At 41.0% G+C, this 24,526-nt stretch overlaps 2 protein-coding genes across 2 annotated transcripts in view; both read left to right on the forward strand.

Moving 5' to 3' along the window:
• Positions 1 to 10,514, forward strand: part of LOC107668606 (muscarinic acetylcholine receptor M1-like) — a 61,317-nt gene extending 50,803 nt beyond the window's left edge. Inside the window, exon 2 of the mRNA XM_016460546.1 lies at positions 6,784 to 10,514. Within this exon, the coding sequence (XP_016316032.1) occupies positions 6,803 to 8,587 (1,785 nt within the window). The 5' untranslated portion in view covers positions 6,784 to 6,802 and the 3' untranslated portion in view covers positions 8,588 to 10,514. The remainder of the gene's footprint in view (positions 1 to 6,783) is intronic.
• A 1,228-nt stretch (positions 10,515 to 11,742) lies between these two features.
• The window catches only part of LOC107668605 (formin-2-like), a 43,689-nt gene continuing 30,905 nt past the window's right edge, over positions 11,743 to 24,526 (forward strand). Inside the window, exons 1-5 of the mRNA XM_016460545.1 lie at positions 11,743 to 13,849; positions 15,800 to 15,978; positions 19,717 to 19,827; positions 21,983 to 22,947; positions 23,097 to 23,241. Of these exons, the coding sequence (XP_016316031.1) occupies positions 11,743 to 13,849; positions 15,800 to 15,978; positions 19,717 to 19,827; positions 21,983 to 22,947; positions 23,097 to 23,241 (3,507 nt within the window). The remainder of the gene's footprint in view (positions 13,850 to 15,799; positions 15,979 to 19,716; positions 19,828 to 21,982; positions 22,948 to 23,096; positions 23,242 to 24,526) is intronic.

The raw sequence follows: 24,526 nt of genomic DNA on the forward strand, positions 1-24,526 counted from the left end.
TGTGTGTGTGTGTGTGTGTGTGCGAGCACATGCCGCTGTGCATTTGTACGTTCACTCTGTGTGTGCGAAAAAAAGGACCACTTAAAAATGGAAATCTATTTCTCTTCACTTGCCCTCTGACATCTTTACATTTTAATCACATTACAGTTTCACAGATGAAATCAACTATAGGTGTGTGTGTATGTGCAAACAGTTGGCTCTAACCTCATTTGCTGTCGTGTGCCCCTCACGCTTCCCTCCACATCCTCCCCGGTCACCATGACAACAGCCCGCTCATCAGCTGCTGTTTGCGGATCAGCCGAAATTAAGACAATTCCCAAATACCACAACTTAATGGAATTATGCCTATGCGTGTCACTAGTTTTGTACAAAATGTGTTTGCTATCCTTCATCTGAGCTTGTGTGTTTGTTTCAGGTCATAGCACAACCCTAATAGGATAAAATCACAGAGCTGAACGCAGGAGTGCAGGGGCCCGAATCAGAGCCCAACGCCAATTAGATTTCTCTTTGACTTCATCTTTTGTTGTTTGATTCCCTCTCTGCTATTGATATCTCACTCAGATGAATGAACATGAAGCCTGTATTTAACATCAAACTCTCTTTGAGTTTTTATTTATTGCATTAAATGCTCTTGTTTTTCAGTCTTTACTTACAAAGCCTGTGATTAAACACTAATCAGTATATTTTTATGTAACATTTCTGATATCTCCTTTAGAGATGAAACAGACTGCACCATCTAAAGCTATAAGCAGTCAAGCTTTACTGATTTACACACAATTTGAATTTTTATTCACATTTTTTAGTTTTTTTTTTAAACAACTCCAAACTTTGGAACAGTAGTGCTTTTAGCTGCTACACCTTTACCACATTGAATTCTGGTAAATGGTTTCTTGATCTGACATAACAATAACACAATTGTTCTAATATAGTATTTCACTTAAATTTAGACAATATTATTATCCTTGCCGTTTTATATGGAAGTGATGTGCAGGTGTGTGTAGAACAGCTTTGAACATGGCTCATCTCAGTCGGAACTGAAACTGTTTAGTTAAACACTGATATCTCTTTTCACAATGTTGGTTTTAAACATCGAGATACAGTATCTCTCATTGTTTATCTGCTAAACATGTATTCCACATTGATATACAGTATAGAGGTTATTTAAGCAATATTACACAAACAGAAGCATTGTTGTACAAAATTGTGTACTGATTTAAGCAGTTGTTATCGATTAACTTGTGTTTAAGCCAGTTTTTGCCGGTTTGTACTTATTTTCTTTTAAAGTTATCCATATACACTATCAGTCAAAATTTTTTAATAACTATGATTTTTTTTATGTGTTCATCATTGACTTTAATAATAAGAAATGTTTCTTGAGCACCAAATCTGCATAATAGACTGATTACACTAATAGACTAAAGATTGCTGAAAATGTATATCTGCCATCACAGGATAAATTAGAATATGGTGACATGCCAATCAGCTAATCAACTCAAAACACCTGCAAAGGTTTCCTGAGCCTTCAAAATGGTCTCTCAGTTTGGTTCACTAGGCTACACAATCATGGGGAAGAAAATCTTTATTAATGCCAAAAATGCTTACATGTATGTGTCTTTTTATTCGCTCAGGCAGCCATGTTGCCCCTGAAGCCGGTTTAAGCTGAGATAATTCATACCCCTTCGTTTGAAGTGTGGTCCCGAAAAATCTTCGTTTGAAGGGCTATCTGGCCCTTCCCCTACCCCTACCCCTCCAACCAAAAGAGAATTGAGACACCCCTACCCCTTCACGTAAACACGCGAAACGGAGGGGTAGGGGAAAGGGGAAGGGCTAAGGGGTAGAATTGGGATTGGGCCTTAAACTACTTCAGTCTGTGTGCATTGAATTTATTTAATACACGAGTTTCACAATTTGAGTTGAATTACTGAAATAAATGAACTTTTCCACGACATTCTAATTTATTGAGATGCACCTGTATATGTATTCTTGGTCTGCCTATTGTAAAGTAATTAATTATCCCTTCGTTTCCGCTGTAGGAGAACTGAGATTGAATCCAATAGCTAATTACCTCTGACTCTTTGGTATATGTATGTGTGTGTGTGTGTGTGTGTGTGTGCATGTGCGTGTGCAACAGTGGTCATATCCAATTGTTCTTTTCTCTGTTTTAAATATTCAAGCCCATATATGGTATATTAGTGACAAAATGTTTATAACGTGATTATGTGAACAGGTTGTCATTCCCTAATCTTGCATCTCATCTACTTTTCACTCTCATCTTTGTCTTCCCCCTCGCATCCTGCTGCCTTATCAAGATGAAGAAGAGTTACTGAAAGAGAGACAGATGTTCTCGGTGCAAAATCTTTCCTCTTTAAAGTTTATGACTATATTTAGTAATGTAGGCCTGTTCTGCTGAATGATGCTATATGATTGTCAGCCTTCCTTTTATAGCAGCAGTCAGCAGCCTTTTTGACTTATTTCTGAAATTAGATTGCCACTTCATAAGGTTGATTGACCCCCCCCAGAAGTAAGATGTGTTTGTGTGTATTTGTGTGCAACTTCTGGTCAAGAACTAGATATCATTTTTATCTGAAGAGATGAGATGTTCAGCCGTCCTTGGCCATGAGCCAGTTACATTCTATTCTCTGCCTCTATCAATGAGATTAACTGTGCATTTCTGTGAGGCATTCTGGGAAAGCTCTGCAACAACTTCCTCTTGCAAAATCAAAGTAAAGAAACACCTCGCCCATCTTTCATCTTTCTTGATGTTAACATCTTTTCCTGCTGTTCATGTGCCTGCTAGCTCAGAGACTGTCACATACGGATGTGCTTTTAACTGGAGAGTAATAGCTATTTTGAAAATGTTTGATGTGCTAGTTGTCATTACAGGTAGAGCTTGTGCTTTTGCATATAAACTAGTTTTAGCATGCATTGTATTCAGATTTAATGGAATGAGACGGGAGTTAATATTTTTGTACAGGTTTATAGTAAGGTCTTTTTGATATATCTTAATATCTGTTATAAACGTAGGCTCTTAAAATGTTGCTCTAGACTAGTGTTTCCAAACCTTTTTTTGTTTTGTGTATCCCCATAAGCCTGTCGGTAAGGCTCTGATACTCTTTCATCAACATATGCGACCCTGGACCAAAAAACATCTCGAGGTTACGTATGTAAACATGGTTCCCCGAAGGGAAAGAGACGCTGCGTCGAACGCTTTGGGAACGCCCCCGGCGAGACCCCGTACTGAAGCATGTGTGAAATCAGTCCAATAGACAAGCGAGACGTCACGAGCGGGGTGACGTGAGCAACCAGGAAGCATAAAGGCGCATCCGGCATACGCACATGTTAGCTTCTGTGGAAGCGAGCGCCTGCAGGGATGCAGGAAGTATGGCAGGAAGATGCAGCATTTCGCTCCCTTCGGGGAACCATGGTTACATGAGTAACCTCGAGACGTTCCCCTTCAGGAACTCGAGCTGCGTCAAACGCTTTGGAAACGAGAATACCCATTGCGCCATACGAGCAAGTTCCTGTCTGATGTGTGTCTGGCGAGCATATCAAGACGAGAGAATTTGGGACCCCGGGGTTGGTGTCAGGTCCAAACTGTAAAACCGGACAAATGTGTACGGAGAGGAACAGCCTGCCGCAGCACAAATATCCTGGAGAGCCATGCCCACTGATAAGGCCTTGGAGGCCACCATACTCCGGGTCAAGTGCGCTCTGACCCCCATTGGTGACGGGAGGCCAGAGGACTCATAGGCCAGTGTGATGGTCTCAACCACCCACCGACTCATGGTTTGCTTGGTTGCTGGAACCCCTTTCTTAGGCGAACCGAAGCAAACGAATAACTGATCTGCCTTACGCCACTGGGCAGCTCTGTGGACGCAAGTGAGAAGAGAGAAGATTGAGTCTTTCCTGGCCTGCTTCCTGGAAGGGGGGAGGACAGAAGGCCTGTAGTACTATGGGACCCGGCGAAGAGGTGGGCACCTTAGGAACATAACTGGGTCTCGGATAAAGAAACGCCCCAACCATGCCTGGGGCGAACTCCAGGCACGACACTGCGAGTGCCTGAAGGTCCCCTATCCTCTTCAGCGAGGATATAGCAAGGAGGAAGACTGTCTTCAGCGTGAGGAGCTTGTCAGAGACATCTTCAATAGGTTCGAAAGGAGCATTGCACAAAGCCTCCAGAACCACCACCAGGTCCCACCAGGGCACCTTGGTGTGCTGTACTGACCTCAGCCTCCGGGTGCCACGGCGGAAACGTGTAACTAACGGGTGCTTCCCCAATGATTGACCACCCAGAAGGGCGTGGTAAGCAGCTATGGCCGCCACATAAACCTTCAGAGTAGAGGGGGATAACCCTGCGAAAAACCGCTCCTGCAGAAACTCCAGAACTGTACCAACTGTTGACTGGGTCTTACAGTCACTGTCCGCACCAAGAAGTGAAAAGCTTTCACTTCAAGGTGTACAGTTTCCTCGTGGCGGGAGCCCTAGACTGGAGTATGGTCTCAACAACCTCAGTTGAGAGACCAGATGCTATGAGCTGTGCCCCCTCAGGGGCCACGCCTACAACTTCCATACCTCCGGGCAGGGGTGAAGGATGGTGCCCCCCGCCTGAGAGAGGAGGGCCCTCCTGATTGGAATCTCCAGCGGAGAGCCGTTGAGGAGGGACACAAGGTCCGAGAACCATACTCGGGCCAGCCAGAACAGGGCTACTAACAGCAGACGGACCCTGTCCCGGCGTACTCTCTCCAGAACTCCCGGGAGCAGAGCGATCGGGGGAAATGCGTACAGACGAAGCCTCGGATGCCATGGTACAGGACCGCTTGGCCAAGGTCCTCTCAGACATAATAGCGGTCCGCAGATCCGTTTTCTGCTTCGAGGATCCCGACCGAGAGCGCCGCCCCGCCCCCTGGTCTTTCTGTGGGGGGTACGGGTCGCGAAGCTCTGTTTCTGGGTCTGGCGATATGAGGAGCTGGATGGCTGGGACTGCTCCCGCTCAGCAGTCCCAAAGACCTGGGAACGGCTAGAGAGGAAGAGCTGGAATGCCGCCGCCTGCTTCTTCGCCTCCTGAAACCTCTTGACGACAGTATCGACTGTGCCGCCAAAGAGGCCAGAAGGCGATAGCGGGGAATCCAACAGGAAGAATCTGTCCTTGTCTTGTAATTCGGACAGATTCAACCACAGGTGTCGCTCCGTAGCCACAAGAGCTGCCATGGAACGGCCGATGTACCTTTATGCTTCCTGTTTGCTAACTTCACCCCGCTCGTGACTTCTTGCTTCTCTATTGGACTGATTTCACATATGCTTCAGTACGGAGTCTTGCCGGGGGCATTCCCAAAGCGTTCGACGCAGCTCGAGTTCCTGAAGGGGAACCAGTCTTAAGTTGCACGGGTATATTTGTAGCAATAGCCAAAAATATATTGTATCGGTCAAAATTATAGATTTTTCTTTTATGCCAAAAATCATTAGGATATCAAGTAAAGATCATGTTCCATGAAGATATTTTGTAAATTTCCTACCGTAAATATATCAAAACTTTTTGATTAGTAATATGCATTGCTAAGGACTTCATTTGGACAATTTTAAAGGCGATTTTCTCAATATTTTGATTTCTTTGCACTCTCAGATTCCAGATATTCAAATAGCTGTATCTCGGTTGTGAGTTGTGACAAATATTGTCCTATCCTAACAAACCATAGATCAATGGAAAGCTTATTTATTCAGAAAAATTGACACTTAAGACTGGTTTTGTGGTCCAGGGTCACATGAAAACATCTGAGATGTATTCTTTTGTTTCTTATACACAAAAAAATGTAGCATCATTAATATTATTAAAATGGTTCTTATTACAATGATTCATATTTGAACTAAGAATTCACCAAGGAGCTTTTTCTCCCATTGATGAGCTTGTTTGAAGTTTTGACAGTTCTGGGAAAACTTTCTATGAGAAAGGCTGTATTGATTTATAAGTCCAAACCATGTGGGACAAAAGTAATTTCAGTAATGTTCCATAGAACAAGTATGAAATATCATCGATGAGTGAATACAGAGGATGAAATACCACCTACGAGTCTTTTATACAGATTTAATGAGAATTTTCAAATTGCAATAGGCAACCAAGACTACAAATTTTCAAGAATGCAAAATCAAAATCTTGCCCGGATTCCCCCCCACATTTTCTAATATAAAATGTACATTTGCAGACATATTCAGTGTAACAACAAGGAGCATTATAAGTTCCTGATAACATTATACATGAGGAAAACAACAACAACAATGGCTAGGAATTTGAGAACTTTGTTTATGCATTAATAAAAGAGTGAATTTCTTCATTTTGTATGGCAACCTATTCAGTAATTTATTAGATTTATTCCTATATTAATAATGTACTTTTTTTAGGATTAAAGAATAGAGCCGTTTTTAAAGGCTTAGAACAAATTAATGAATGTTTATTTGTTTATTTATTTCCAGAAAATGATCTGGTGCTTTCAACATCCACATATTTGGATGCAGCATGATTCACATGATATATCTTATGCTATCTTTGAAAACGGATTTCTTTGAATCCTTCCAAGCTTTATAAAAAGAAACTAAGATTTAATACTTGTCTCATTTAATAGATCAACATCGCCCTCTAGTGTAGATATAAAGAAACAGTGATCTTCATTTATTTAGGAAGCACTCCTACATTATACATAGATTGCAGTTACTGTAAAGTTTAACTGCAAACATTTGACATAAATGTGGAATAAATAAACATAAATTGATTATTTTGCTCTTTTTCCTCAGAATATGCCCGGCCTGCACGATGGACTCCAACAGCACCGAGTTGGGCCTGTACTCACCATCCGACGCCCTGGGAGTGGGAATCTACCCGGCATCCACTCCGTGGCCACTGCTCCAGAACACAAGCCTCATCAACCTCAGTGCTGTTTTCAAGCTCAATGGGAGTAATGTCAAGGTTGAAGGTCAATCCTATGATCCTCTGGGCGGCCACTCGCTCTGGCAGGTCATTCTCATCGTTATCTTTACAGGACTGCTTTCCCTTATTACTATTATCGGCAACATCTTGGTCATGGTGTCGTTTAAGGTCAACCGCCAGCTCAAAACGGTTAACAATTACTTCCTACTCAGTTTAGCCGTGGCAGATCTCATCATTGGGGTCATCTCTATGAACCTGTACACTGCCTACATTGTCATGGGCCAGTGGGCAATGGGACACTGGGCGTGCGACCTCTGGCTAGCAATAGACTACGTAGCCAGCAATGCATCCGTCATGAATCTGCTGGTCATTAGCTTTGACCGGTATTTCTCCATCACAAGGCCTCTGACGTACCGTGCCAAACGTACCACCAGGCGGGCAGGAGTGATGATTGGCCTGGCATGGTTTGTGTCGCTCATACTTTGGGCTCCTGCCATTTTGTTCTGGCAGTATTTTGTAGGAGAAAGAACTGTTCCACTGGATAAATGCTACATTCAATTTCTCTCAGAGCCCATTATTACATTTTGCACCGCGATGGCAGCTTTCTACCTGCCGGTGACGATAATGAGTGTTCTGTATTGGCGAATATACAAAGAGACAGAGAATCGTTCTCGGGAACTTGCAGGATTACAAGGCTCGGTTGGAAGGTTCGGAGGTGTAGAGCGGCCGCACTTCCACCTCCACGCCACTGGGGGGAGCTCTAGAAGCTGCAGCAGCTTCGAACTGGGCCAACCTGGCCACAAACAAAGCTCCGTTCATGGCCTGAGTGGGCGATTCCACTGCTGGGGGTGGAAGGCGGGTGGCAGGGATAAAGGTGGGTCGCACCGGGAGGCGGATCAGAGCAGCAGCGACAGCTGGAACAACAACGACGCTGGACTGTCAGCCGACCACTCGGGCTCATCTGACGATGATGAGAGCGCGCCATCCACCACGCGGGCGATCTTCTCCATCGTTCTCAGTCTGCCTGGCATGAGGGCAGCTGTAAACTCCCAGGTCACTTCTTGTGAGGATCTCACTGAGGAAGATCCATTACGGTCCCCTGTGGAGAACGATGGCAGGGATGGCAGCGTCTCCCGCTCCGTCACCAACGGGAACAAGCGGTTTGTCGGAAGCATGAGTAAAGTTCAGTCAATGTCCGCCATACAGCCATCAACGGATCCAAACATTGATGGCACCAACACCACCGTCAAATCCCCCTCAGCGCCCATAACTTTCAAAGAGGCAGCTCTAGCAAAACGTTTCGCAGCTCGCGCAAGAACGCAAATCACCAAGCGGAAGCGTATGTCGCTAATAAAAGAAAAGAAAGCGGCGCAAACTCTAAGCGCCATCCTTTTTGCTTTCATTATTACATGGACGCCTTATAACATCATGGTGCTAGTAAACACTTTCTGTAATGGCTGCATACCTGAGAACCTCTGGGCATTAGGCTATTGGCTATGCTACGTTAACAGTACAGTAAATCCTATGTGCTACGCCCTTTGCAACAAAACTTTTCGTAGCACTTTCAAGATGATCCTGCTTTGTCGCTGGGATCAGAAAAAAAGCAAGCCAAGCTTTCCACAAAGACAGGCTGTGAGGTTTCACAGGAGCATACCGACAGACTCCACATAGCAACCTGGTGGCGAAGCTAATTTGCTAATGCTAAAATGTAAGTTTCAAGGGGTGATTCCTCAAGTATCTGTACTATATAATGAAGCTTTAATGTGTGAGTCTCAATGTGGATGTGTAGTTCAGTCACTTATGATTCCGGGTCACTAGACTGTCACATTTTAAGACACTGGTTTAGTGTACAAAGAGCTTCAGTGATACTGAAGCACAACTGAGCAAGTGCAATTGCCATCAGTACTTCCTGTGGACTTTTATATGCCTTTTACTAAATCAGCAGTGCCAACTTTCAGGAGTTCAGCAGTGACATATAAAAAGTACATTTGAAAGGAGACTGTATTTTGAACCTCAGAGAGCTGATCGGATGTGATGCTCTCAATTACTTGTTTGAATATTTTGGGGTTGAATATTAAATATCTAATTTTTGTCAGTGAACAGAAACTAAAATGTGATTTTTAAATAAGGTGATGTATATCAAAGTATTTACGGTGAATATATTTCTTTTTCTAAGTGGAATTTGCTGATTTCTGTGAAAGCGTGCCACACAGAGGTTCAGTATATTTGCTGTCTCGGTAAATGTAAGTGTTCTATTCATAAAAAGCACTTCCGTAAGCTGCTCTTGTATAAAGCGTGGTTGTTTACATTTGTTTTGCTACAAGTATTTTAATAGCTATTATGCAGGTTTTCAGTGCACATTGAATATGTTTGTATACTTTGGAATGCCTTATGTTTGGACTTTGAGATTGTGCACTGAATATACTGGGCTAGCTGTGAAATCATTTATGAAACCTAAAGAATGTTTTAACTGTTTAATGGAGATTCAGATTTTGACATTAGTGCGTTGGAACGTAATTCCATTTACAGCCAAACTGCTTGCTGTCACCACCACATTTGGGAATGCCAGGCTTTAACATAACAAGCCAATTTAGTTTCCTAAAGCAGCTGCAGATTTGCTTCATGAAAAGCACACAAAATACAGACCTATCACTCAAACATGCGTCTTTCTTCAACTATGGGCTCCTTTGGCACTGTGGAGAAATTAAAATCACTTAAAACACTTTTTCCCACACAGTTTATTTAATTTGCCTACTAACAATGTCCAACAGTGGTCATATTTCTAAAACATCATGTATATGTGTGATTTCCATCACATTTCAAATTATGTATTTAATAACAATAATAAAGTTTATTAACATTCTGTGATGGAAATGGCATTTTAAACATTTATGGAATAAATGGCCTACTCCCTTTTCATGCTAAAGCTAATTTCATAGCATTTTCTGGATCCTAAAAACACGATTAAATAACATTCTTCACAAAAATTAAAGCTTGATTGGAAATTACACAAATTTTACACTTGCCATTCAGTTCCAACCCTAGTGTTTTGAAGAAATATGAATGATTGCCTGATTTGTAACTTACCCGCCATTTGTATTAGAGTAAAGAAACAGTAACTTTTTGATATGTTTTTATGTTTTACATTGCAAACAATGGCTGTATGTTTTGTAAGGCCTTGTAAGATCAAAGTTAAAATTGAGCTTCTGTGCATTGTGTTGTTTGTGGCTGTGCTCTCGTTTTGTTCCAGATTGGCTGTGTACAAGTTAAAGTTAAATGATAGAGTTACTGTCAGATTTGTGATAACTGTTGAATGTTACAAAAATACAGCCCAGTACAAAATGCATTTTTATCCTCAGATTGTTTCTCAAAATAAATGTAACATTTTAAAATGAATCGGTGCTCTTTTTAAATACACAACATGTTTGTGGAAACTTGCTTGTTGGTTTGTTTTAAGTCATAAAGCCCTAACGCCGTGTGTGTATGAAAGAAGATGCATCAATTGCTATTGGCGGCATGTAGTAGGAAGAGAAGCCATGTGATGACAGCACATGTGATCGAGGAAGAGGAGCAGCCCAGCGAATGTCACAAACACTTACTTGTTCCCTCAATTTACTAGAGACTCCATCCAGGCAAGCAGGCACTTTATTTTCCGAACTTCTCTCTTTATGTTTTCTGTCTTGTTTGACAGGTCTCCTGTTCATTCTTGATCCAGGTCAGATCAATTTGGATTAGCAGTGACCTTCTAGACTAATCATACAGCAGTAAATCAGACCTCTTACACAACTGAGTGATGTGAGGTATAGAGAGATGTATCTGTATGTGACAAGACATCAGTAGTTTCATGCCTTTAGGAAAACATTTCATTTGTAATGAAGGTCATGTTGAACTTGTTCTAAATTAATGCAGGAATCTTTTCTAGATATTTTGAAATTATCTGCTCTTCCATAGACTTAACTGTATGGTTCTGAAATTTAGTTTAGTACTAATCTTTTATTGATATAAAAATGTCATTTCTGTAGGCATCGATATCTGTGTACTGGATTAAAATGAATATTGTATAAATCGGTTGAAAGCTCACGGGTGTGTGTCTGATGCCACAAGGCTGGAGGATAACTCTGATTTCAGGCCTGCTGGCCACAGGCGTACATCAGTTTATGAGATCAGTCCATAAGCTCACATGACGCTGCACTGGTACACTGTGTCTGTCTCTCTCACACACACACACAGACAGAGAGAGAGAGAAAAATTCCTGTGCTATTTTCAGATGTTCTGTGTGCAGGATTGGATAGAAAAGGGGTAAAAAAATATATCTTAATTTTGTTACCTTCTTACCTTGTAACCTTCTTATCTTAAATCTTAATTACTCACCTTCATGTTGTTCCAAACCCGTGAGAATTTTGTTCATCTTCTGTATTTTTTATGAAATTCAAGAGCTTTCTGACGCTGCACAGACAGCAACACAACTGACATGTTCAAGACCCAGAAAGGTAGTAAGGACATTGTTAAATGCTCTGTGCCTTGTATACAAGCAGAGAATTTAACACGTGTGGGTCGTTGTATCTCAATTTCTCAAACTCAAGAAATTGTTGAATAAAGTCATTCTTTTTGGAAGTAATAAGTAACACCTAATTTACTTTCCTATTGCAAAACAAACAGAAAAGGTAACCAACTTCTTACTTTCCATAAAAAGTTAGCTTGTTTGGAGTGTAATGCAATAATATAATATGTAATTTAGAAATAATTCTGCTCCTAATTCTGTTCTTTATTTAGCTAAGTTTAATCAGTTTGTGTCCTCCTCTCAGGTCAGTATAGCAAGAATCAAGATGCAAACCATTCAGACAATAGAGATGCAGTTACCTGTCCTGCGAGAGAGTTTCCACTCCTCTCCCTTCAGAGAGCGAGTGAAAGAACGGAGGAAGAGCAGCCTGACAAATCTCATCAGAAGACAACAGCAACAGTTATTACTCCAGCAACAACAATCAGAATTACATCAGAAGCAACAGCTGTTCTCACCCTCACAGGGCCACACTGCACATGCTCAGTTGGTCCGCTCTTCCAGCAGCCCGTTATGTGACTTGGCAGAGCAAATAGATGAGCAAGAGAAAGTAAAAGAGATTGGGAGGCAGGGGAAGCTGTCTCTCAGACAGTCCTCGGCTACGGCGTCACAACCTGCATCATCAAAGCAGCTGCTGCCGACGGTGAAGAGAGCGAGAGAGGGATTAGAGAGGGAGAGGGAGAAAGTGCAAGGGAGCGCGGAGAGGGAGAGAGGAGAGAAGAGAGAGCAGCACAGAGAACGAGAAAGTCAGTCCTTTCACACGCGTTCCCAACATGGCCTGATCGCTAAAGGTGTTCGCCTTCTGAGGAACATGGGAAACCAGGAGGCCAAGCAGAAGAAGACCACTGTCACAACAGGAGTGGAAGGTGCTGGGAATGGGGCGAGCACCGAGGACCGAGACCATGAACATCTCAAGAAGATTAAGAAAAGTAAATTGTCGGGCGACTCGGGCAAGAAGAAATCCAAATCGGAAGGCTCCAGAGGTTCTGTATTTTCCAACATCCGTATCAGAAAGGGCCTCTCCCGGAAAGGGTTGTCCAAAGAGGATGTACTGGATGATGGGATTAGGATTAAGAGCATGGATGCTAACGACAGCAGCAATGGTGGAATATCGGGTGATGAGCTGGAGGGTCTCACGCCTGATAGTAAGCAACTCACGGCTGAAAGCAGGCAGTCAACTCTGGACACGACAGAAGATGATGCTGAGAGAGAGACTGAGGGATCAGGGTCAGATACAGACCTCTGCAGCTACCACTCAGCTGCCGAGGCCCAAGATCTGCTGTTGGATATCCAGAGGACTATCAGACAACAGCAGCAGATGGAGGGAGTTTCTGAGGGGCAAAACTGTAGTGGACAAGTAGGGTCTGAAGGCCAGACTGAGGTCACTCAGGGTCTTACTTGTAGTAGCCTTGCTTGCATTGGCGAACCAGAGAAGGTAGAAGGTGTATCTGCATCTGACAGCAAAGAACAAGATCTTAAATATAGTGGGGATACAGTAGAAGGGGTGATTATAACAACACTAATGGCAGAATCAGGTGGCGAAGTGACTGATGTTGCAAATAAAGCTGAACGTTTGAGCAATTTGGCCATCGACTATTGCATTCAGGATAGTATCACTGACACAAGTAGTGTCCAGGATACCATATCTGTTACCAAATCAACCAGTAACTACAGTTTTCAGGATACTACAGCAACATCCACCTCCTATGAGAGTGCCGAGGAGATCCTGGAGAGTTCATCTCTATCGTCTCCCCTTGAAGAGTGTCATTACGGTAGCAATAGCCTGACTCAAAGCCTAGAAATCGGTCTCAATTCAAGAAATCAGACCAGCTCAATGTCCAAAATCAGCCGGATAATTTTCGTCCCACAGAAGAGCATTAGTAGTGTAGAGCTGAACATAGAGGGTGATGGTCATGTAGAGGAGGTAGATCGAGAGTATTCCCACCAACAGAGAAGGAAAAGCAGTGCCGCGTCCATCACACAGTGGTCATCTGAGAACTTTTTAGGCTTGGGGTCACGACCACGTAGAACTTCCAGCGCTAACCTCGGGGTTAAACCTTATCCTACAGTACACACTTCTTACGTTAAAACAACCACCAGACAGCTCACATCACCTATAATATCTCCATTGACCACTCCGTCCCTAAGTCCAATGTGTCCTCGCAGGGTCGGCTTAGAGTTGGGATCAAGTCAGGGGTCATACAGAGCAGGAAGCTGGAGAGCACGGAGACAACGGTCCTGTAGCATTGCAGGTCCAGTGGGTTGTCATGAAGAATGGTGTGAAGCCATACATGATCAATCAGAGCTTATTGATCATGGCTTCCAAACCCTCAGATGCAGGCAAACGCCATCCGCCTTTCCAGATGTGTTTTCAGGTAAGTCATTGTGTGTTTTGATTGATTTAATATCAATGTTCACACTTATAATCAAAAAGACCTGATGTCCAGACCAACAAAAAGATGCTGGAACATATCTTGGCAACACATACTCGCTGTCACAGAAGTTCATAATTTTCAATGACTGATTCCATGAACTTTTAAGATAATGTGTATTAATGTGTTAATAGTGTAATTCCATGTCATAAGAGTTGGTTGCCAAGACATGGTATAAATCCCTTGTATTATTTTTCCATTCTTTAATCTGGTTCACTACCCTCAAGGTTTAGTGAACAGTCAAAAAACCAAATCTGGCTCTGAAAAATGCACACTGCACACATACCCACAATCCCACAGAAACACACACAGACACACGTTAGCTACTGGCTAAGAAAGCTCTGGCTTCTGCCTCACTGAATCAGAGTGCCACAGGAAGTCACTCAAATACACACTCATACAAAAGGACACAGTTTTTTTAAGTGGTGATGCATAGTGACTGCTCCTGACAATGAAGGTTACAGCAGTACAAATCAGATACGAAGGAATAGAAAAAGATAAAAAAAGGAGGGCCCCACTTTATATTAAGTGGCCTTAACTACTATGTACTTACATTAAAAATTAAGTACAATGTACTTATTGTGTTCATATTGTATTGCAAAACACTTTTGCTGCTATTAAGGTGGGATACGGGTAAGGTTAGGGACAGGTTTGGTGGTATGGGTAGGTTTAAGGGTGGGTTAAGGTGTAAGGGATGGATCAACTGTGTAATTATAAATGTAATTACAGAAATTAATTACAGATGTAATTACATGCAGGTATTTTTAAAATATAAGTACAATGTAAAAACATGTATATACACAATAAGTGCATTGTACCAAATTATTAATTTAAATGTAAGTACATAGTTGTTAAGGCCACTTAATATAAAGTGGGTCCAAAAAGAGATATGGAGACTATTGGGGGCTATTGGGGTCCTGCCTTGATATGAAGCTAGCATCCATATCTAAATGTGTTTACAAAGCCTTGAAGACACTGAAGCATCAAATGCTTATTCAGCCAAAGGTTAAATGTCTTGGAAACTCAAAGGCACATTTGTGCTCTGAATATCTAGCTAAAATAATAGTACATTTAGTTATATAGTTGTTTTTATGCTTTCTGATTAACACTAAAGGTGTTGTGTATTACAAACAACTTCCTGTTTAAACTGACTCCTAGACATATTAATTTGCATCAAGTTATTTGCATGCTGTTTTTATATAGTGCATGCATTTACTTGATGCTTCAAATAAAACTCTTGAAGGGTTGAAAGTAAAAAACTTGATCAAATTCAACAATTAGTTATTCCTGCAAGCATTAGCAGGCTGCTAACTTTATTTCTAGGTCAAATGAATCTGAGACAGTTGTGAGCTGAGCAAGCATAAAGCTATTTCTTAGTCATTTTACATCCAAATTCAGACAGCACATGACAGAGTATGTAATAAGAAAATTAGAGTCATGTTTTGTAGGAAGAGTTTTTTTTCTTATCGATGTTACACAGAAATTGGCCTATTTACCAGGCTATGATGAAGACTCAGGATGAGCTATTGCGTTTGTGTCCATTTGATAAATGAGAGAGAGGAAGTTCAAGAGTATGCATGCTTGGGGTGGAGAAATAATTATTTCAGAAACGTGCACACACATACACATCAGTTGACCAAATGAAAAGACTACTTGATTCAGATGTGAAATGAATTATGAAGACAAAAGCTCCATAATTTTCACTTTATTCGTTTTCTGGTTCGAAGCATCACTGACCCTAGACACTCAGTCAGGTCAGAGAAAAAAAAAAAGGATTTAGTGAGAAGTACATATACTGCAGCACAGAAGACCTCAGCAGTCATATACAAATGCAGTATTTTCACCTTCTATGTTGCTTTGAATTTGAATCTTTTCAATTTCACTCTCTTACAGGTCGCTCTCTGTTCGAGAGGTGTCTAGTACAGTGGGGTTGTTCTGAAGATGACAGTGCTGCACAGGATGTTGAGAGATTCTGTTCCCATATTCTGGTTTTGGGGATTCTTCAGCCTTTCAGCGACTGCATCAGGGAACCACCCACAGGAAGTGATGTTACAGATAAGCCCATTTTCAATGTATGACCATCAAAATTTTGTCTCTTTCATATTTTATCATGCACGACTTCACAAAATCATCATTTTTTTAAGTTAAATCATCTGAGGAATTTATTTTATGACACTAAATTATCTTACAGTATATAGGGATAGTTCAACCCAAAATGATAATTCTGTCATCATTTACTCATCCTCATGTTGTTCCGAACCTGTATGAATTTCTTTCTTCTGTTGAACACAAAAGAAGTTATTTTGAAGAATGCTGGTAACCAAACGGTTGCTGGTAGCCATTGATTTCCATGTAATTTGACATAATTTTTTTCTTTATACTGTGGAAGTCAATGGCTACCAGCAATTGTTTGGTTACCCTTAAGATTCCAGATAACTTGCTAAAGTTTGCAAGAGATGACATCAGTCATGGGATCTTGAACTTACTGTTATGAAACATAAACCACATTGAAATGCAGTTTTCAAGTGTACCCGATGTCTTTTTAGACCAATGTGTTTTCCAAATGTTGAAAATGACTAAAATAAAATAAATTAGTCTGTATGATTGAACATTTCAATCATACATTATTTAAATTAATATGATTGTCTATCAGACATATACACACTGGTTATAATGGTTCAAAAATTTGAATCCATACATAAGCAGCACAGTTTTTAAGTCTTTAAGCTCAGCACTAAATTGCACGAGGAAGAAACAGAAAAGCTGTTGATGAGTGTTACTAAAAATGTGCCAGATTTCACACATTTTATATCACTTTGTTGAACAACCCACAGAGTTGACTCTGCCTGAGCAGATGTGAAATGAGCTCAGCAGCAAGGTAACTTTGTGCTGTTGTTTGAGACAGAGGAAGAGATGCACATTATGTATTTATTATCTCACGCATGAGAAAATTGTGAGATTTTGAGATTATTCTGCTACAACACACAAGGCATGTTGTAATGCAGTATGTTAGAGTGATATGCTAAAACATGCAACGATTTCATGTTTTTGTGCTCAGCCCAATGTGACCTGAATAGAAGGACTCTTTCTCTTTTTCTCTTTTGCTTCACCGGCCAAAGCAGATTTGTGTCTGCACAGATAAACATTTAACACTGCTTCTGTGACTTGCCCTTCCCCCTTTCTACATCATCACACACATACACACTTAACCTGCTTTAGCAGTGTGAACAAACATATTCATGTTGTGTGAGTGTACAGTATGTTTATAGACCAAGTACAGGACACTTTCACAAACAAGTGTAAATATGTGTATCGGGTGCTTAGGCACGCTTAAATGGACACATCTGCACGCATAAGCCATCTGACCGGGTTACGTAAGATGGGTCACATGCCCTCTGGTGCTGCTCCATCTTTGTATTCTTCTCTGTATGTAGCAAAGATCAGATTCATTATCCGTTTCTATCCAGATATCTGTGTATTTTATTCCTATATGGTTTTTTTAGTTTCTATATTTTGCTGTTACCTATCTACAGTATATGACATTGGAATCATATAATTCTCATTAAAGGGATAGTTCACCCAAAATGGAAATGTCGTTCCAAACCTGTAAGACCTTCGTTCATCTTCTGAACACAAATTAAAGGGGTCATATGATGTTGCTAAAAAGAACATTATTTTGTGTATTTGGTGTAATGAAATGTGTTTATGCGGTTTAAGGTTCAAAAAACACATTATTTTCCACATACTGTACATTATTGTTTGTCCTCTATGCCCCGCCTTTCTGAAACACGTCGATTTTTACAAAGCTCATCGGTCTGAAAAGCGAGGTGTAGGAGGTGGTGGAGGGGGACAGAGGAGAGAATGGAAAGTGGAAAGAACAAACAAAGTAGTTTCACTTTCACACCGAAACACAGCGTCTCCACGGCATGACGGCGGCGGCAACAACAATACTACAGCGAGAATAAAAGTTACGCCTTCTTTCTTTGCGTGAACATTTGGGCGATTTTAGGTAGGCGTGGTTAACTCTTAACTTTTATAAAGAATATCTCTTTGGATTTGAGACTTTAGTCTTTGCAACTTTACAGATCTTCTTTATGCACCAAGAGCTTGTAACACTTCAAAGAGAAAGGAAAAATTGAAATCGCATCATATGACCCCTTTAAGATATTTTTGATGAAATCCGAGAGCTTTCTAACCCTTCATAGACAGCAATGCAACTGACATGTTCAAGACCCAGAAAGGTAGTTAGGACATCATTAAAATAGTCCATGAGTCAACCGTGTCAATTGCATTGCTGTCTATGGAGGGTCAGAAAGCTCTCGGATTTCATCAAAAATAATTTAATATGTGTTCCGAAGATGAACAAAGGTCTTATGGGTTTGGAATGACATGAGGGTGAGTAATTAATGACAGAATTTTAATTTTTATGTGAACTATCCCTTTAAGCATCATTCACAATGAAGGTTTGAATTTGAATGAAGTGAAAATATCATTCTGTCCCAAAGTATTATTCCAAAGATGCTTAAATTCACAAAAACACTCTTCTGGTCATTAGTTTAATCACCACTCTTTATTATTATTCTTATCCTAGAGCAATTTTATTTCTCTGAATCTGTTCAGACAAGTGTTTCTCTTGACCCTCGTCCAATCAGCAGTCATAATGTTTTAAAAAGGACAAAACAGCACAATAAAGGCATCATTAAAATATTCTATATTACTTGTGCACTTTATTCCAAGTCTTCTGAATTCATATGATAGCTTTGTGTGAGGAACAGACTACAATTTAAGTTTAATTTAAATCTTGCTATTACCATTCAGTTTCATTGTATGGCAAAGAACAGCTTGGACATTCAGACTGGTTTCTAAAGACATCAGTTGTGAGTGAATGATGACGGAATCTTCATTTCTGGGTGAACTATCCCTTTAACAAACACTGCTGCTAAGTGACTGAAATAACTTCACAATAATCCTGTTGTGCTGGTAGATGGCAAAGCATGACTTAATACTGTGATTTCACTGGCGGTGATTTCAAGAGGACAGCATAATGGCAGCATTATTTCCACTATTCACTTTGCCACATATCTGACTGTTGTCTAGAGACAAATTTCATCATTTCGTTTGAATATTTGTCACAAACACACAGGTATGATGTAATATATGCAGGTCTCTTAGCCAGTAACAATGTTTGTGTGTCAGAGCAGAAGTTCATATTGGTGTTTTGAATAGGGGCAGACTGATGATCGACAGGTAGAGCCATTAACAGAGTATACTGTATATCACACTGTATGAACACATATATACAGATGCACTCAGATATACACATTTTGCATGTAAAAAACTATAATTTTTGTTAATTTACAATAATGTATTAACCAGGAAAATGTGTACTGTGTAACAGTCAAACCTGTTATATCCAGCTTGTAAGGTTTACCTTTAAATGTTGTACAGTCATGCAGTGCAACTCTGCAGCAGGTTCACTGCATGCTTACGCAAACCCCCACTGATGTGAATGGACAGCCTCGGGAACAGCCTTTCAATTTGTATGTGTGAACATGCGGGCAGTGTCAGCAAGACAAAATGCTATGTATTCTTTCTGCTCTGGTCAGTGGCGCTATTGTTCTCTCAGTCTGCCAGCAGAGGTCGTCCTTCACACAGCGCTGCCACAGAATGCTACATTTTTCTTACTGTCTAATCAGAAAAGCAGCCCCAGGAACAGAAGGCTAATTTTAGATTCTTGTATGCAGTTTAAAACATTCCTTGCCATAATCAGCTGTTTTAATTCCAGCTTTCTGTTTCTTTCACACATACAGAAGGAGCAGCTGTATACCTGGGCTCCAATGGGACAGAATGAGATCAGAACACCTGGGCGGCTCCAAACAATGTGGCCTCCGAGTCCGTCCCCCACTGCTGCACAGCTGCAAGTATGTGAACAAATATAGTTTTATATGTCCAAAGAAGGAACTGATATACTATTATTGCCATTTTTGTGATATCTGATGTATATCATGGTACTGAATGATTGCCATATTTATGGTAATTCTAAGAAAACCATGGAATCTTACATTTAGAAAAATATGGTGCTATGTCCAAAGTTAATATCATCCTTACTAAACATCTTGGAATTATCATGAAGTATTATGTAAATACCACGGTACGTGAATTTCAGCACTATGGTTTATCTCAAAGTACCCTATATTACCATCTAATACTGTACCATCACTTTACCATGGTGACACCCTAGTACCTTTTATACAGTGTGGGTAACAAAAACTTCCCATGCTAGTACCATTATTTAGGCATTTTGATGGTATTATATTTTTGAACAGGGTACCATGTAATACTGTGTTTTTGGAAATGTTATATGATAAAATGATGGTATTTATTTAAAGTATATTGGATTACCATTTAAAATTTATAGTGTATGAATATGGTAATCATTCAGTACTATGCTAAATATCAACTTCAAAATTTATAATACCATGTTTTTGGAAATTTTGATGGTACTATGTTTTTTGAACATGGTGGCATGGTAGCCTAATAATACCATGTTTTTTGACATGTAATATGGTCAAATCATGTTATTATTTGAAGTACCTTGCAGTACAATGTGAAAACCATTGTGTATGAATATGGTAATGATTCAGTACCATGTTAAATACCTTGGTATTACCATCTGATTTCATTGCTGTACCCGCGTAAATTTGTGTTAGACCTGTGTGTAATCAAACATGCATTTGCTTTTCTGTATCGTCCATGAATGTGCATGTTTGTGAGTGTAAACCCTTAGCTAGTTTTAAATCATTCTCCATCAGGTTCAACACCCTTACATTGCTAAGAAAGTATTTTAGCACCTCACAAGCCATACATCTCTTTAGCGTTGCTATGAGACCTTCAGTAAACAGCATCCTAACAGCATTTAACTTGATCTAAACATCTGTCTAGCAGGCGCAGTGCCTGCCATTGCGTTTTAAGATCCACCATGTTTGAATTCTGAAATGATAAATGGCCGCTTAGATTCCAATGTTCAAAGCACACACGCAACACCTTATGTTACAGCTTATTCCTCATGTTTCTGGTAGGAATATTCTTTAATGTGATTCAGAATGCAGACGTCTTTGCAATTGGAACTGGCTTTACTGCCCTCTAGTTCTTGTGTTGACATTTTTGCAGAACATGTCTTTTTTACAGTGGTACTTGTAATATTTAACATATTACGGCCTGTAACACATGTGACCATATCAAATCGCATGAAGGAACTTCTCTGGCTACTAATGACTCTAGAATTCCTGAGGCCTGGAAGTTTGGAGCCAAAATTTTCCAAGCCTCCCTGGCTGTAGAAGAGGGTTTTGTGAATGAAAGCATCCCCCAAACCCATGTCAGTCTGACAGGGCCCAACATGTAACCAGACTCCATGTGTGTGATATGTTCTCCGTTCCCCCCAACCCTTCACACAGACCCACACAAGCTCTTTGAAGCCGTTTGAAGCTGTGTAATAGAAAGGCACAAACCCTTCCCTCTTCATTCCCAGAGACTCTGCGGCTCGCCTTTTAGGAGTCCTCAGAGACAACTTCTGGAGTCTAGACTTGTTGGACTTCCTTGACCCTCGCTGCCAGATTGTATGTGTGCGTGATGAAGTTTGTCTCCGTATGTTGTGTGTGTGTTTATCACCGTGTTTGTGTGTTCGCCAAGTGCATCCCTTGTGTGTTGTATGCTGATTTTTACACGTTGGCTGTGGTGGTTCATTCATTTCCCTGGGTTCGCTCTCTTCCCTTTATCCAGGAAGCACCGCTACGTTTTCCCGATCAGCCAAAGTGCTTTTATTGACTTGTGGGACGCCACATGTGTGCCTGGTCTGTGTTATTAAGAAACACGGCCCCTTACTCACAAACACACACTCACTCATACCATTCCTCAGAAAACTGGGTCTCGAAGGGGAAACTAACATCCGCTAAAACAAGGCACTAACTCATGCAAGTACGATCGCATGTGACAGGAGGTGTCTGTGTTTTTCATTCCATGTTGCTGTTTCTTTTTAAAGATGTGAAGTCTCTCTTTTCTGTGTCCTGCTCTCCACAGGATGGATCCATGGGGCAATCTGGAATCGTTCTGGAAGGAACTTCCGTTTCCATTCAGGAGCTAGAGCGAACAATAGAAGAATTACTTGTGAAAATATCAGATATGGAAAAAGACAATGTTTTGGATGGCACAAAGCTTGGAACAAGGGATCGAGAAGTGGGTAGTTCCAATCAAACTATTAAACAGACTAAAGTAAATGAACAACGAGTTCATTCAGCCATTCAGACCTCGCCTGTCGAGGAAGCCTTTAAACTTCCAGTGCCTTTATCAGACCAATCACATACTCCCAAATTAAGTGACACCGCCACTTCACCAGTGGGATTGCCCAATACCTGTAGCTGCCAAAGAACACAGGAAATCCCTCCCCCTGCACCACCACTACTTCCTGTTGTTTCAGGTTTCCCGACACCTTCAAAACAAGATGCATCAATACCTCCACCTCCACTCCCAGATACGACTCAGCTCCATCTGCCTTTCCCAGGTACGGCTCCACCCCCTCCACCTCCACTTCTAGGTATGGCTCCGCCCCATCTGCCACTCACGGGTACAGCTTCTTCCTCTCCACAACCTCCACTCCAATGTATGACTCTGCCCCCTCCACCGCCTGCGCTCCCAGGTATTGTTCCACCACTTGCACCTGTGGGCATGGCTCCACCTCATCCTCTACTCCCAGGCATGGCTCCACCCCCTCCACCTCCACTCCCAGGTATGGCCCCACCCCCTCCCCCTCCACCTCCTGGCTGTGGACCTCCACCTCCTCCTCCTCCACCTCCTGGCTGTGGACCCCCACCACCCCCTCCTCCACCTGGTTTTGGGCCACCACCACCCTTCGGTCCCCCTCCACCCTTCATGGGGTTGGTGCCGTTTACCATGACTCAGGACTCCGTCCCCCTGAAGGCTGTCATCGAGCCTCCACAGCCCATGAAACCACTCTACTGGACACGGATTCAGCTACATGCCAAAAAGTAATCACATGCCTCGTTGATTGAATGCTGCATGTTTTTGCAATGCGTATACTGAATGCTTGTTTCACCTTATTTAAATTCAGCCAAGACTTGATTATGATCACACATGCGATAAGGCAAACTGATATTTTTATTTCCCTCGCTCACAGGGATGCCAAAAGTGCCCTGGTGTGGGAAAAGGTTCAAGAGCCATCAGTAGATTTTGACGAATTTGTGGAGCTGTTTGCCAAAAGCGCAGTCAAGGAAAAGAAGAAACCTATCTCAGATACCATAACAAAATCAAAGGCCAAACAGGTAAGAGGACTTTACTATACTCCCATTGATTAAAAACACTGGGTCCATGACATTTTTGGATGTCCCAACAAGTAGTGGACCTTAGTAGGCCCCCCTCGTCTCAGCTCCCAGGACAACATTCCTGGTTGTCTTTCCTTGAAGATAGCTCTGCCCAGGCTCCCACCTCACCACACACAAAACCATTAACACTGATTTCACATGCACAGCTTGTGAATCAGAGCCTTACAGACATTCAGTAAATGTTATAAGATTTACTTAATGTTCCCTCAACCAAAGTGTGACTATGAGGCTCTTTGATAAGATTGTTTACCATCAGAAACAACCCAGGCATCTACCACATCTGAAGCTAATCTCGCTCTCTCTCTTCCTCTCTGGCAGTGGTGTGAAAATTAGTCACTGGTGAGAGTTTTGTGGTTCCTTTGTCTGGAGTCATGCAGATTTCTGATAACAACCCACTGCTACACAACAAGCACATTACAAACTGCATCACACAAACTAATTTAATTGTCCTGCAGCTGTGTTCTTCAACTATGAATTATGTACGGATATTCTGTGCAGTAATCAAGAAGATCATTTAATTTTTTCTTAAGAATTAAATACATTTATTCAGCAAGGATGCATTAACTTGATCAAAAAGACATTAATAATGTTCAAATAAATGCTGTTCTTTTGAACTTTCTATTCATCAAAGTATTCTGGAAAGAAAGTATCACGGTTTCCACAGAAATATTAAGCAGCACAACTGTTTTCAACATTATTAATAATAAGAAATGTTTATTGAGCAACAAATCAGCATATTAAAATGATTTCAAACGGAACATGTGACATTGAGAACTGAAGTGATGGCTACTGAAAATTCACAGGAATAAATTACATTTTCAAATATTTAAAAATAGAAAACAGTTATTTTAAATTGTAATAATATTTCATAATATTACTGTTTTTACTGTATTTTTGATCAAATAAATGCAGCCTTGGTGAACATCAGACTTTGAACAGTCTTATATGTACAGTATATATATTTATGTGTACCATCATAACACCATGTTTTTGGAATATTTAGCATGGTGATACCATGTTTTTTCAGACATGAACCATGGCAATACCAACCTCTGGGGGGAAAAAGGTTTTAATATGAACACGTTTTGAGAATACACAGTGGTATTGTCTACAAATAGGATAAATAACAAACTGGATTTTTTAACATGCAAATATTGAGAAATTCTGAGACTTTTGAAAGTTTTCTGTTTGCTCTCTCTCTCTCTCTCTCTCTCTCTCTCTCTCT

This window comes from Sinocyclocheilus anshuiensis, unplaced genomic scaffold (assembly GCF_001515605.1).
Source record: "Sinocyclocheilus anshuiensis isolate Anshui unplaced genomic scaffold, SAMN03320099.WGS_v1.1 scaffold2047, whole genome shotgun sequence".
NCBI classification, from domain to species: Eukaryota; Metazoa; Chordata; class Actinopteri; order Cypriniformes; family Cyprinidae; genus Sinocyclocheilus; species Sinocyclocheilus anshuiensis.